The sequence below is a fragment of the Aedes aegypti genome, chromosome 1 (genome assembly GCF_002204515.2).
Source record: "Aedes aegypti strain LVP_AGWG chromosome 1, AaegL5.0 Primary Assembly, whole genome shotgun sequence".
NCBI lineage: Eukaryota > Metazoa > Arthropoda > Insecta > Diptera > Culicidae > Aedes > Aedes aegypti.
The window spans coordinates 44,569,659-44,583,562 of NC_035107.1; the positions used below are offsets into that span (position 1 = coordinate 44,569,659).

General features: G+C 35.3%; 1 protein-coding gene across 3 annotated transcripts in view; it reads left to right on the top strand.

The window, feature by feature from the left end:
* The first annotated feature begins 387 nt into the window (after positions 1–387).
* LOC5579004 overlaps positions 388–13,904 on the top strand; it is a 511,737-nt gene continuing 498,220 nt past the window's right edge. Inside the window, exons 1-2 of one of the 3 annotated variants that reach the window (XM_021840273.1) lie at positions 388–722; positions 784–1,930. In XM_021840273.1, the coding sequence (XP_021695965.1) occupies positions 1,855–1,930 (76 nt within the window). In that variant the 5' untranslated portion in view covers positions 388–722; positions 784–1,854. The remainder of the gene's footprint in view (positions 723–783; positions 1,931–13,904) is intronic. The other 2 variants (XM_021840210.1, XM_021840335.1) reach the window with 2 other exon arrangements.

Consider the following 13,904-nt stretch of genomic DNA (forward strand, 5'->3'; position numbering starts at 1 on the left):
ACTTTTGCCCCACTTTACTCTACGCAATAAAGCTTCGCAAATCGACTTCGAAAGCAGTTTCTCATTCGAAACAACAACAATCGCGTCGAGCTTTTCAAGCTCCGTTTATGCACTTCGAATCGACCACGTGCTAGCGTCGATTCACTCACCAACTGAGCATCACGTTTCGGCTTTCGGCGTCTCCGCGCACGCGACAACGTGCGGAGAGCATGCGACGCCTCCCAACATCGGCAGCCACTCACGCACCTCAAACGACGCTGATAACCGACCACGACCATGGGGACCTGATGCAGGTGGTCGTCTCGCGTGGATTCGGCTGATCACTCCTCTCTCGTGCTCTCATCGCTTCCGAATCGCCTTCGCGCGTTCGAGTGGGCGCCAACCTAATCAGTCGTAGCGCAACCTGCTTGCAACGCTAATCGTGTACTGACGACGGTCGGTGTTCTGAGCGCGGGCGATCCTCTCGTGTTTGATCTTTTGATCGTTCTTTTGTTTGTCGGGTGCCGGTTGGCGTCGATCTAGCCGTTTGATGAAAAGGTCTTTTTTGCCCGAAATCGCGACATTTTTCGTTGTTTTTGTTTATTTGCCGCTGAATCGGACGCGAATGCCCTTTATCGCGATCTTCGTCGAATCGTGCGTGAATAGTGATCGGTGTGAGTGATCAATGAACCAACGAGTGGTGTAGTCCAAGATCAAGAGGATCAAGGAAACCAAGAAGAAAGGTATGTCATTTTTGTTGTTCTTGAGCAACTTGTTATTTTATGTTGTTTGGTTACAAAACAGGTTTTCTTCGATTCGTTTTGCAGATTGCAGAAAACTTCGTCTGTGAAGGAAGATCACTACTGCCGGAGGGTGTTCATGTGTAGTTGTTGTCGGACGAAGACGCAGTCAAGTGTTGCCGCAGACGGAATTGCATCACAGTCTGTGGTTGAGGTAGTGCGGACTTGCCGGCAGCCAAATTCGGCTTCAGGTGACCTCTGACATGACCTGATCGGGCGAAGTAATTTGCCGCAAAGTTACATTTTAGTGTGTAGAAGTTGTCGTAGTCATGGCGACGACGATCGGAGGACTTGTGCATGACCTCCTTCGTGACGTACGCCGGTGAACTGATGAGGCCGTTTTAAGAAAAGAGTAATGCAATTAGTGCCGGTTCGATTGAAGAAACAAAACGTGTGTTCAGCGGCTGCGTCAACGGTGCGATGAGGAAGGCCTTTTAAAAATTGAGATCACTGCCGTCGACATTTCGTGCAATCCGAACAGCTATCAACTAAATCGGAGACTTCGCCTTCGGTAGACAGTGAATTCGGTATGAATTTATTTATTTCCGCCGGCTGAATTGCCAATCAGGGAAAAGGAGAGTGCAGTAGTGGGTCAGGAGAAGAAAATTTCCGATTGGATGATAAATTTCACGGTTAAAAAGTCGTTCGCGAAAGTGACGAGTGGTGGATCGGTTGGTGATCGCGCATTTGCCGGGTTTTGTCAATATTGGCCAATGAAATTCGTTAACCTAGAAAAAAAAGTTTGACAAACCGCGTGAAGAAGTAAAACAAAAACCACAAAACGAGTGCCCAAATTAGTCTCTGTTTTGTCGGAAGATCAATCCGAAAAGAGAATAAGCGAAGATCAATAGTGTATTGGCAATTATCGGTCACTGACTGATACTTGTTTTGTCCGGTGCGAAGTGAAACAAAAGTGCGTTGGTGTTGGTGTTCGACTGTGCGAGTGTCAAAGTGGATCAACAGAAGAAGAACAACGAAGATCAAGCGACGATCGGCGAGATCGTCGACGGTTTTGCATCTGCATCTGCAAACCGATCTGTGGAACTGTAAGGCGAAATTCCAACCCCGGGTGATCATGGCTTCCTACAACGAACTGGACTTCGAGTGGTCCATACTCTGTGGGAAGGACTGCAAGAACTGGAGCCATTCAGGTGAGTCGTGTGGGTTTAACGGTGGGTTCCCCAAGACGCAAGTGACTTAATTTGGATTGCGATCGTGATCGAGGTCTTGTTCTCGTCGGGGCCCAGTATAATCTGATTTATTTCTCGATTAATTTTTCAAACCGTCGCGACGTAAGAAGCAACAGGTTTCTTCTAAAACTGTTTCAACATAAATTCCCTAAAACTTATTCAAACTGCTTTAAGTCAGAAGAGTAAACAAACTTATAAACATCATAAATCATTAATCTAAGTTTGTTTACCTCTCAGAGATAAGCCTGTTTCAAAACTTTTTCGAGATTTGATCCTTCTGGGGAGATAAACGGAGGCGACTGGCGGCCTACGAGTATGGCACTGTCTTTGCGTGGCAGTAGATGACGGTGAAACATGTGTCAACCTCTATTGCTTTGCCCCATTGCACTCTAGTTGAGGAGTTTGTTGCAATCTACTTTGGTGATTTCAATTTGTACCGGTTAAAGGCGACAGGCCATTAGTGGCCGATGGTTTGCTACCGGCAAGAGGAAATATTGATTTCAATAAAACATCCGTTCATGAAGTAGATCGCGAGGAACGATAAAATTCCAAGCGTTTAATTGGAACAATCTTAATTATAAAACTTTTGATGAAAGTTTCTTCAATTAATGTCATTAACAATCTGATATTAATAATGTTTTTATTGAGTACCAGCAGCTGGCGATTAAAGCATAAATAGTATACATAATTCATAAAAAAAAAACTCACATTATCAACATATTGTGACATTACTTTGGTATACTCAACAATTTTTCAGAGACGATCCTATGGGATGGTTGAGTTCAAATTTGTTAAATCCGTCTGCCAAATTTGTTGTAAAGTACCTCACAGTCATCTACCTGTTTAATTAGGGTGTATGCAGTGATTTCTATTTTTTTCTATTGGCATTACTTTTGGTCGGGTGTTGAATTCTGAGAAAATTGAGAGTATCTCTCACGTATCGCTCTCTGTAACAATCATGATCCGCAACACATCCTGAGAGTCTGTTTATCGTGTACTGCTACAGCTCTGATTGTACAATGGGATAACAGTGCATGATGACACCCATTCTAAACAAGCTCCAAACCGGAGGCACTATTGTTTTACGATGTTCGGGGATTGTTGCTCATGACAATTTTGTAAAACACCTACCCTCAATGGTAAACAAGGGAGAAAAATGTGTTTTATCATCGCTCTCTCGTTCACTGCTGCTATTTATCATGCTTGTTACAACTTACGGAACATGACCGATCACGGACCGATACAGTTGCTATGTTGTTCTTCGCTTGCTGTGATTGTGCTTCGAAATCAATTGAGAACGAATTTTGCAATGCCTGCTTTTGGTGGTTCTTCTCAATTTCTTCCATGAATAACTATCAATTTCTGAAAGATTTCCACGTCTTACATATTTTACACAATCGCACAAGATATCTGATAATGAAAATTCACGAAATTCTCTCAAGATGTTTTTAAAAGATACCTCTGAAATCGCCTTTAAGAATAATTTGAGGGATTTCTTCCGAAATTCTTCCAGACATTATTTCTGTGATTCTTCCACAATTCATACCAGTCATACTCATAACTTTGAAAATTTCTGAGCAATTGCACTGAAAAGGTATCCCAGGAGTTCCTCTTAGATTTACTCTTGCAGATTTTCAAGAAACTTATCCAGGGATTTTATAAATTTATTTGAAGTGAAGCCTTCAAAGTGGTTCCAGAGTTTTCTGTAAAGATTCTTCCAACTCTTAAGCAGTTTTCATTCAACATTCATTTTAATTTCGATAACATCTCCAAGTATTTCCTTAATGATTTCCCTTAAAGTTGATCCAAGGACTATTCAAGATACAGCTCTATAAAATAAATCATAAATTGTTGTAGGAATCCTGCTGAAATCCGTGCAGTGATTTTATATATTTATTATAGACAAGTTTTCTCCTTGACACTGTTTACACGGATTTTTCAAGGAATCCATGTCAAATCGGTCAGTCACAGAACTCGACCATCTTCGATTTGCAGTAAATTTTGCACATGTTTCTGGTATGATATAATAAGTATTTTCCATAGAAAAATCAATCATTTTGACTCGAGAATAACTTATGAAAATGGCCTCCCTCCCCTTGGTTATGCGACCTTGCCGCGATGGGAGGGCATAATCCATTAGCCCATATGATGGAAACCAATGGCGTAACCTGTAGTGGTGGTATCACATTTTGGCATTTTTTGCTTAAAGCCGCGTCATAATTCATATGGCATAGACGCAATAATATCTCGGATGTGATCCAACCAGTAGCGCAACCAGGTTTTGGCTCTAGGGGGGTTTTGTAAACTTGAAGATAATGTGTTTTTGGGAAAATAAAACGAGTGTAAAAAAAATCGAAGATAAAAATTGAACAATATTGCTAGATAAATATTAAACAAAAAACTCAATACCATATACACCCTCTTCCACCCTGAGAATTTTTATGTACAGTTACAACGCTACTCAAAGGAAATCTGTTGTATCTGGTGAAATTTTCCAAAAAATTTCCGAAATACGTTTGTTTGTCACAAAAAAAAAACCTTCGGGTTCCAAAAAACATTTCGTTTTTCACAAACATTGTCTTAGATTCTACTTTTTAAATATGGATGGCAAAACGGGATTAGGATATTATAATATTATGTATTTAGATCTACATTTTTTGTACTTTGTTCTAAAGTTTATCCAAGCTACATTTGGAGGCACATTGGCTTGGAAACGTTTAATCACTCTTCGTCTGTTCTGTTCCTTACATACGTTTTCAAGTTTTCCAACGACCAGAATGATCTTTCAGCGCAAGTCATAGTAAAAAGCATTGCGAATATCATTTGCAGTTTGCCGATGGCAAAACAGCATTGCAGATATTGAAGCATTCACAGATTTTAGACGAAAACTTGTGATTTTCCAGTTAAGCATCAATCACGATCTCCCTTAATCTTTCCTAGGATTTTTATTTGTAATAATTAAAAACTGATGAACTGCTTCACCGGAAATTCACGTGCTCTCTGGAAGTAAAAAAAATCGGCAAAATGCTGAGCCAACTAACAGGTTTTTCGAAAAATCGAATTTTGATGAAAAATGCATCTTTTAAAGCGGTCTCGATATGTTTGTTTAACAAATTTCTGTTCGAAAACCTGTAGCTTGTTATCAGAAAAAGCGAGAAAATTTTGTCCTCCTCGAGGGTCTTTTAATTAGAAAACCACAACTTAGAACATATAATTGTTAACACAACTTACTGCTCCGGTGTTTGTGTATTTCAGTGTTGAATTTCAAAAATATATTGGACAATTCTTATGAAAAAAAAATCTCTGGGGGGGGGGGGGGTTTGACCCCCAAAACCCCCCCTTGGTTGCGCCACTGGATCCAACGGACATTCTGCGTCATTGATAGAATTGATGCCCATTTCAAATAATTAATCTATTCGAAGTGGACATAAATACTATTGGTGACGTTCAGTTTGCCTTTTGCTAACCAGAATGATCCGTAGCCACTCTTACTATTAGCTAGCTAGATACATCGTTATCATATACGATGTAGGGAATACTTAGGAACTCTTAGGAAAATGACTAGTAGATTCACTGAGTAGAAATGAGTGGCGACAATCTTATTTTAATATGGTTTTTACATTGCCATAATAAGAAATACCTCTTTTGTAACAGCGGTATAAATAATCTAATTCCAACTTCATTTTCGCAAAATTTACAAGTAGAAAGTAGGCGTTATGAAGCATTGCATTTGCCACCGAAAAGTGAATCTTGTAGGAGACTGTAATAGAAGCCTAAGGTAACTTTACTCTTCAATATTCACTATAAAAATGAGTATGGAAAGTAAGACGCTGAGATCGATCATTAGGGTACACTTGCTAGTTTCGAAAAATTGTTGAACAGACAAGGAAAGCGACTTTTTTCTTTAAGGATATATGAACGTAAATACTTTTAACAACAAAAAATGAAATTAACTAGAACTACTACTAAACAGCCTAATTTTGTTAAGACTTGACGACACTTGACATTTAAGACTCTAATCTTACGTAAAAGACAATAGTAATCAGAATAGCACTTGAATGACAAATTATTCAAAACCATTTCGACTAGACAGTATTAGTAATGCACTACTATTTCAAACAAATTCTAATGGAGCTGCTGATTTTCATAATGCTTCCTTTTCTCAGAAGCAAGGGAATATGGGTACTTTTCAAAAACTACCACGTCACAATACTAATAAAAAACAGTGTTCATGTGGGCGCCATTGCCTAGTCCGTCTGAGTATTGGTCCTGGTAGAAAGGAAACTTGGCAAAAGCCAGACCGAGGGTTCAGCCTTGACAAGTTAAGCTGTCAGGCAGCTCCAACTGAATACCATACAAAAAAAAATAAAAATATGAAAATGGCCTATGCATTTTGTCATGCAACTAATTTGAAAAATTCTAACTCTGAAACTGTTAATTTTAGAGAAAGTTGTAGCTAACCGTTTGGCCTACAAGAAAAAAAAATACACTGAAAAAATATTTATGTTTTTCCATGAAAAATTCAAAAATAAAACTTAAATTTTAAATTACTCAAAAATCTCATTTGTAATATTTTTAAAATTTTCACCATAGAATCTTAATAGTATACAGATGTTTGAGACAAAGTTTCATGATGGAGCAATTATTTATAAAAAAGTTTTTCTAATAACAACTTTTGGTAGATTTTAAAAATTTTGTTTTTTTTTTGTCAAAATAAATAGGTTCTGATGATACAATAAGAATCTTGAAATGATTTTGAACCATAATGGTTACATGAATAATTTCTCTAGAAGTACCAATTTTCGAATTATATCGAGTTTAATGCAAAAAAAATATTACTTAAATATTAAAATAGGTCATTTTCATCAATTATTCGCGGTTCTCCATCAATAATAATGCGTTTTCCTGAGTAAAGACCTTATTTCTTTCCACATACTTATTTTCTTTGATGGAGAATCGCGAATAACTAAAAAAATATCCTATTTTAATATTTAAATAATAGTTTTTGCATTTAACTCGGTATAATTTCAAAACGGCTACTTCTAGAGAAATTATCCATATAATCATTATGGTTTAGAATCATTTCAAGATTCTCATTGTATCATCAGAACGTATTAATTTTGACAAAAATTAAATTTAAAAAAATCGGCCAAAAGTTGTTCTTAGAAAAAATTTTATTAATAATTTTTCCATTATGAAATTTTGTCCCAAACATCTGTATACTATCAAGATTGTATGGTAAAAATTTAAAAAAAATTAAAAATGGGGTTTTTGTGTAATTTTAAATTGATGTTTTATTTTTGAATTTTTCATGAAAAAACATAAAATATTTTTAGGTATATATTATTTTCTCATAGTCCAAACGTCACCAAAACAAGCTGAAAAACATACCAAAATTGTTCAGAGTTCACTAAAATGGGAAAACTGCACATACGCCCTTTGCGCCACCTCTAAACCTTCACCAAAAATTCTCATTTTTTTACAGGATGTTATGTTGGGACCTTTGATCATTTTCCACTTTGTAAATCAGCTCAATGTTCTTGTGAGCACTTCCACAGTTATTAACTGAAAGCTTTCTTTGCCAAAGTTGTCATTTTCGCATTCGAATCTCGTGTGGCAGGCACGATGATATTCCATGTCCAGGGAAGTCAAGGAAATTTCCATTACGAAAAGATCCTGGACCGACCGGGATTCGAATCCAGACACCTTCAGCATGGCTGTGCTTTATAGCCGGGGACTCTAATCACTAGGCTAAAGAAGGCCCCAGCATCATGTAAACCTATATGCAGCCATTCCATGGAAAACCGAACTAGTGGATCTCCGAATTCCGTAAAATTTGCTTTTTTGTTCCTTATCCGAAATAAGGATACACGTATTTTTGGATTTTTTGATTAGGGTGACCATTTCCGAAATAGGGTGACCAGAAAAATCGCGATTTTGCAAAATTTTTATTTTTAAAAATATTATAACTTTTGAACCGTTCGACCGATTTTCAATCTTTTTAGACGAACTGAAGGCTAAAGATTTTGACTTTTCAGAAAAAAATATAAAATTTCACAAAAAATGTGTTTTTTACATGAAAAAACTCAATAGTTTCCGTTTTTTCGTGTTTTGAAGGCCTCGGGACCAAAGGGGCTATTGCTGCTCTCATTTTTTCTTAAAAGTTCAAAAAATTTTACGTATACTGTCAAATTTTCAGCGATGTATGTTTTTTAGTTTTTGAGATATATTTTTTTGAAAAAAAAAATCAGTCATTTTTTATCGGCACACACTGTAGGTCTCAGCGCATTAGATTTGTAATGTTTAAAAAAAATTATAATTTTTGAACAGCTTAACCGATTTCCAATCTTTTTGTATGGAATGAAAGCTTAAAATTTCAACTATTCAGACAAAATTGAAAAAACTGATAAAAATATGTTTAAACGTGAAAAAATATAAAAATTTCTGAAATTGAATTTTTCATATATTTTAATGTGAATTTTTTTTTCAAAGTTTTCTATTTTTTCTATTTTTTCTGAAAAGTTGAGACCTTAAGCTTTTATTCCATAAAAAAAGATTGGAAATCGGTTGAGCTGTTCAAAAGTGATGATTTTTTTTAAACATTACAAATCTAATGCGCTGGGATCTACAGTGTGTGCCGATGAAAAATGACTGATTTTTTATTTTCAAAAATATATATCTCAAAAACTAAAAAACATACATCGCTGAAAATTTGACAGTTTACGTAAAATTTTCTGAACTTTTAAGAAAAAATGAGAGCAGCAATAGCCCCTTTGGTCCCGAGGCCTTCAAAACACGAAAAAACGGAAACTATTGAGTTTTTTTCATGTAAAAAACACAATTTTTGTGAAATTTTTTATTTTCCCGAGAAGTCAAAATCTTTAGCCTTCATTTCGTCCAAAAAGATTGAAAATCGGTCGAACGGTTCAAAAGTTATAATATTTTTAAAAATAAAAATTTTGCAAAATCGCGATTTTTCTGGTCACCCTGTTTTGGAAATGGTCACCTTAATCAAAAAATCCAAAAATACGTGTATCCTTATTTCGGATAAGGAACAAACTAGCAAATTTGCACGGAATTCGGAGACCCACTAGATCGGTTTTTCATGGAATGGCTGTATGAATAAACATTTAATTATTAACTAAGAATGCTTGAATGTTACATGGAGTTGTAAATTTAAAGTGAATTCAATTTAAGAATAATACATAGATTGGTCGTTGAAATTAACATTTATTTTGATGCTCCGAATATGTGCATGAAAATGAACTTAATTTAACAACACTTTTTTTTAATTTTATGGAGGGATTATTAGAGTATGTTTAAGAAAAAACTACTAGTTTAACTTTAACACTTCAATTCACTTTTGCAAATGAACAAATAAAATAGGGGAACTGGGGGCAAAATGAACACCCTAAGCAATTTTCTGTTTACTTGCTTATGAAGCTGTCAGATTCTTTCAAAATTGCTTAGAATTGAAGAAGGATGTTTATGTCATGCAACAAGTTAAAATATTGTGATGGAAATAGAATTTTATCAATATTATTATAGCATTGGAAATTTCTTTCCACAGATGCAATATTTTAAACATGAGTGATTCCAAGCAACAGCACCAAAATTTGGTAAATTTTTTAATTCATTTTTTTCTATTGAGCTGAAACTTTGCACAGTTTTCCTGTTCCATCTAAATCGTCATTTTCCGATATCAAAATCATATCGATATCTTCAAGTTGAGTCACGACTAACTTTTCAAAAGGGTGTATGTGAAAATGGTTCAAAAATATTCAAAAAGCTGCACAGCAAAAACGGTTCGTTCGATTGTTAGACAACTAAAGAAACAAAGTTAGACAACTAAATAAAGATTCCAAAAAAAAATACACACAGTAAAAAAAATTTTTTTTTTTTGCATTAAAATACATAATTTTTGACACAAAAACTCAAATATCTCAAAACCCTATCGGAATACCAACGTAATTTTTTGAGGGAAAACGGTCCATTATATTAGCTATCTACCATAAAAATTTGGTGATGGTAAACCAATAAACAAAAAAGTTATGACATTTCAAACATGTCACAATTTTCACATTTAGTAGAAAAAAAATTTTTTTTTTCGGTGTAAATTATTACGGGAACCGCAGTTTGTTGCTGATTTTATTGTTAAGGGCCTTGCGTGAATTAAACAAGTCGTTTTCATGTATTCATTAGTATTATGTATATTATATGTATAAATATTATATGTATATGTATATATGTATAAATTAAAATGAATTAACAGATTACACGAAAATATTTTTTTTTTTTTTACCAGGATATTTTTTTTAGAGTATGATCGATGAGTTTCTAAATGTTATATATAAACTTTAAAAGTTTTGGATTTGGGTATGCGTTATGAGATCATGAAAACATTTTATTAATACTTATTTATTTATTTATTGTTATTAATTTTTTTTACAATATCGAACACTTTTGCATCATTATCAGTACAGTTCGAGTATAGTTTTGCTTTAATTTTATTTTCTGACAATGGAATGAAACAGTGAAATTTTTGGGTTCCTTGGATCGTTTTCGCGTTATTATATTGCTCGCTGAGCTCTGATGCCGTTAATTCGTACTCTTCAGTAGTAGTAAAACAAAATGATAATTTTGTTAAATCTTCTTCTTTTCCGCGATTCGCCCAATCAAATAGTTCTTTTGCAGTTTTAATTGGATGCTCACGTTCTTTGGCTAAACTTGCTCTTGTGGCCATGCGCTTTATGGTTCCTCCAATAGCATCACAAGGACCTTTGCCATGTGACGTAGCAAAGAAATGCCATTCTGCATCAATTCCGTACTTTGATTTAAATTGACATAGGCTCGAAAAATTCTTACGGTTTTTGTACTGCGATGCTGCTCCATCAGACATGAAATATATCTTTCTGATTTCTTTATCCTTATCAACGCGTAAAAAGTTAATCATTTTGGCAATGAACAGCTATAGTTTTCAGAAAAATCACAAATGACTAAAAATTCACCATCTTGTAATGTATTTTTCGTATTTTTTGCTCTGGATTGCTCTGTTTTAATAAAGTCGTGAGGAATTAAACTTTCTAATTTCAAGCAAAAAAATGACACAAACTCATCTACAGGTTTTACAATAGTTTCTAGGTCACACCTATCCGTGGTCACCCATTGCTCAAATGATAACTGATCAATATAATTTTCTTCAAACTCAGCGAATAAAGTATTTTCCAATGATGAAGAATCTGGACAATCCGAACAAGATCGTAGATAGCAATTTGATGTTGTATTTTCACACAAAAGACTACCAGTTAACATTTTAATATCCTTTGATAAATTGATTCTTTTCAAACTATGTAAGATTAGGTTAATATTTTCGGGTGTTGTGCACACACAAACATTATGTGTTCCTGAATTGGATAGAAGCTTGCATTGCCTTGGACGAAGGCTTGCAAATGAGGAAAAACCTACCTTAATATTTTCGTTAATTTCCTTGAAGCGTGTATACGCTTCTTTCAAAGTAGTCATCATTAATAGTTTTTGGATTGCTTAACGCTTTCCATCTTTTTTTACAAATACATAATCTTTTTGGCCAGGCATAGCTCTACTTACTTCATCGTCTTCAAAATATTGGTTTTGAACTCATCAATGGCGTCTTGAATAGACCACGAGCTTGGCAGCATCGACAAAATCAATAATTTTTCTTTCCTTGTCGTGGCTAGATTCGAGAACCTTTCCTTCATATTCATAATTACCTCATCGTAGTCTGTATTTTCCACATCCTCAGGTCCTAATTTGAAGAGGTTTCTTCGTACAGCTTCGTTGATTTCACGGTATTTTTTCTCGGGATAATTGACGTAACCCATCTTCGTCCATTTAATCGGAGTCACTTTTATTCCAGCTATCCCTTCGTTGAAGCGTTCGATGTTAACCTTCTGGATGCACTCATCTTCTGATTGATTTGTTGAAACAGATGTCGCTGATGGTACCGTGGCAAGACTATCTGCACTTGGTACTTCTGGTAACTCCTCAGTTGTTGTCGGTGCATCTAGTAATTCCTCAGTTGTTGTTGTTTTCGAACTTCCTGCAACCTGATCCACCGATGATGTACAGATTGCCCGTTTGTCAACGTTTAAACGGCAGGACGTACAAATGCGTAAATTTGTATTCAATGTAGACATTGGAGCATAACCAGCCGCTTTCAATTTATCTATGGTGCTTTCGGTGAGATTTCGTAGCTCTTTCGAACACTTTTTTTCTGCAAACGGCCTGCAACAGTTGAGAAAGCGACTACTCATGTTGCTCGTTAGATTTTAATAAACAAAATCACTTTTAAGTTTTTACTGACTAGTTTGGTGTCGTTTGCTTGACTGAAGAAAAATTTTACAATTAAATCTTTTATAACCATAGTGGTAGTATATTTTTAGCTTTTTCGTGAGTATGTTCATGGTATGTACCTATCATGTTTTTGATGTTGTTGAAGTTACTCGCTTTCTCCCAAATATGATTAACAAAGTCTATTCTCTACCAAGGCGGGTCTATACCCAGGTGTAATCAGATTTTAACTTTGTGGAGAAAACCAGCGCCGAGAAAACCGACCTGCTTTACGTATACTAGATCACCTGGGTATAGACCCGCCTTGTTCTCTACGAGGTAAACTTTTTGCAGGTAAACTAGTCGTATACCTGTATAGAAAACTTTTTTTGTAGCTTTTGTCTTCAATATTAGATTTCTTATAGGTTTCTTTTATCAAAAGGTTTCAACACTATTGAGAGAATTTTTCTTCACTTACGTACAATAAAAAATATGACACTATCAAGACTTTAGATCACAACACTGGATCGCGTCTAACTTTCTAATAGATGCTATAATAGTTATGAATAATTAAATAAAATATCATGAAAACAACTTGTTAACCTCATGTGGTACCCTTAACAAAAATTCAGCAACAAACTGCGGTCCTAAAAAAAATTAACAATAAAAAAAAAAAAATTCACTAAGTGTCAAATTGTGAAATATTTGAAATGTCTTAACTTTTTTGTTTATTGGCTTACCATCACCAAATTTTTATGGTAGATAGCTAATATAATGGACCGTTTTCCCTCAAAAAATTACGTTGGTATTCCGATAGGGTTTTGAGATATTTGAGTTTTTGTGACAAAAATGATGTTTTTTAATGCAAAAATTTTTTTTTACTGTGTGTATTTTTTTGGAATCTTTATTTAGTTGTCTAACTTTGTTTCTTTAGTTGTCTAACAATCGAACGAACCGTTTTTGCTGTGCAGCTTTTTGAATATTTTTGAACCATTTTCACATACACCCTTTTGAAAAGTTAGTCGTGACTCAACTTGAAGATTTGATATCGGAAAATGACGATTTAGATGGAACTGAAAAACTGTGCAAAGTTTCAGATATTTTTGAAATGGTCGATCAGAATCGACTTGCATGCCTCCGTGGAATCCCTCACATATGACGCTGGGCGAGCGTCACATGTCGCATGCATATAAGTGACTGCACGGGAGTGCTGATCTGATCAAAGCCAACAACTGAAAGATTAATGAAAATGAGATTAAATCCGGATACAACCTTCTGCAATTATGTTCATTAGGGTATCAACTAGTGTATTTGTCTTTCTGGGCTTATTTGAATGCGAACAATTAGTATACGGAACGAAACAGTGACATAGGATCAATTTTCAATATATTTTAGACGAATATCCCATACAAACTTCAAATCGAATGCACCAGCTGGTGGAGAAACCAATTGAGTTGAAATTTTGAGAGAGCGTTTTTCTTACCTCAGAGCTCATATCTAGGGGGTGCCCCGTTGAGTTTTACAACTTTTTTGTTTAAGGACCAGTCTAGTCTATAAGTCGCAGACGAAATAGGCCTATCTATCAAGATAAGCAACATACTCGAGTTTAAAGGTATTTGCTCGCCTT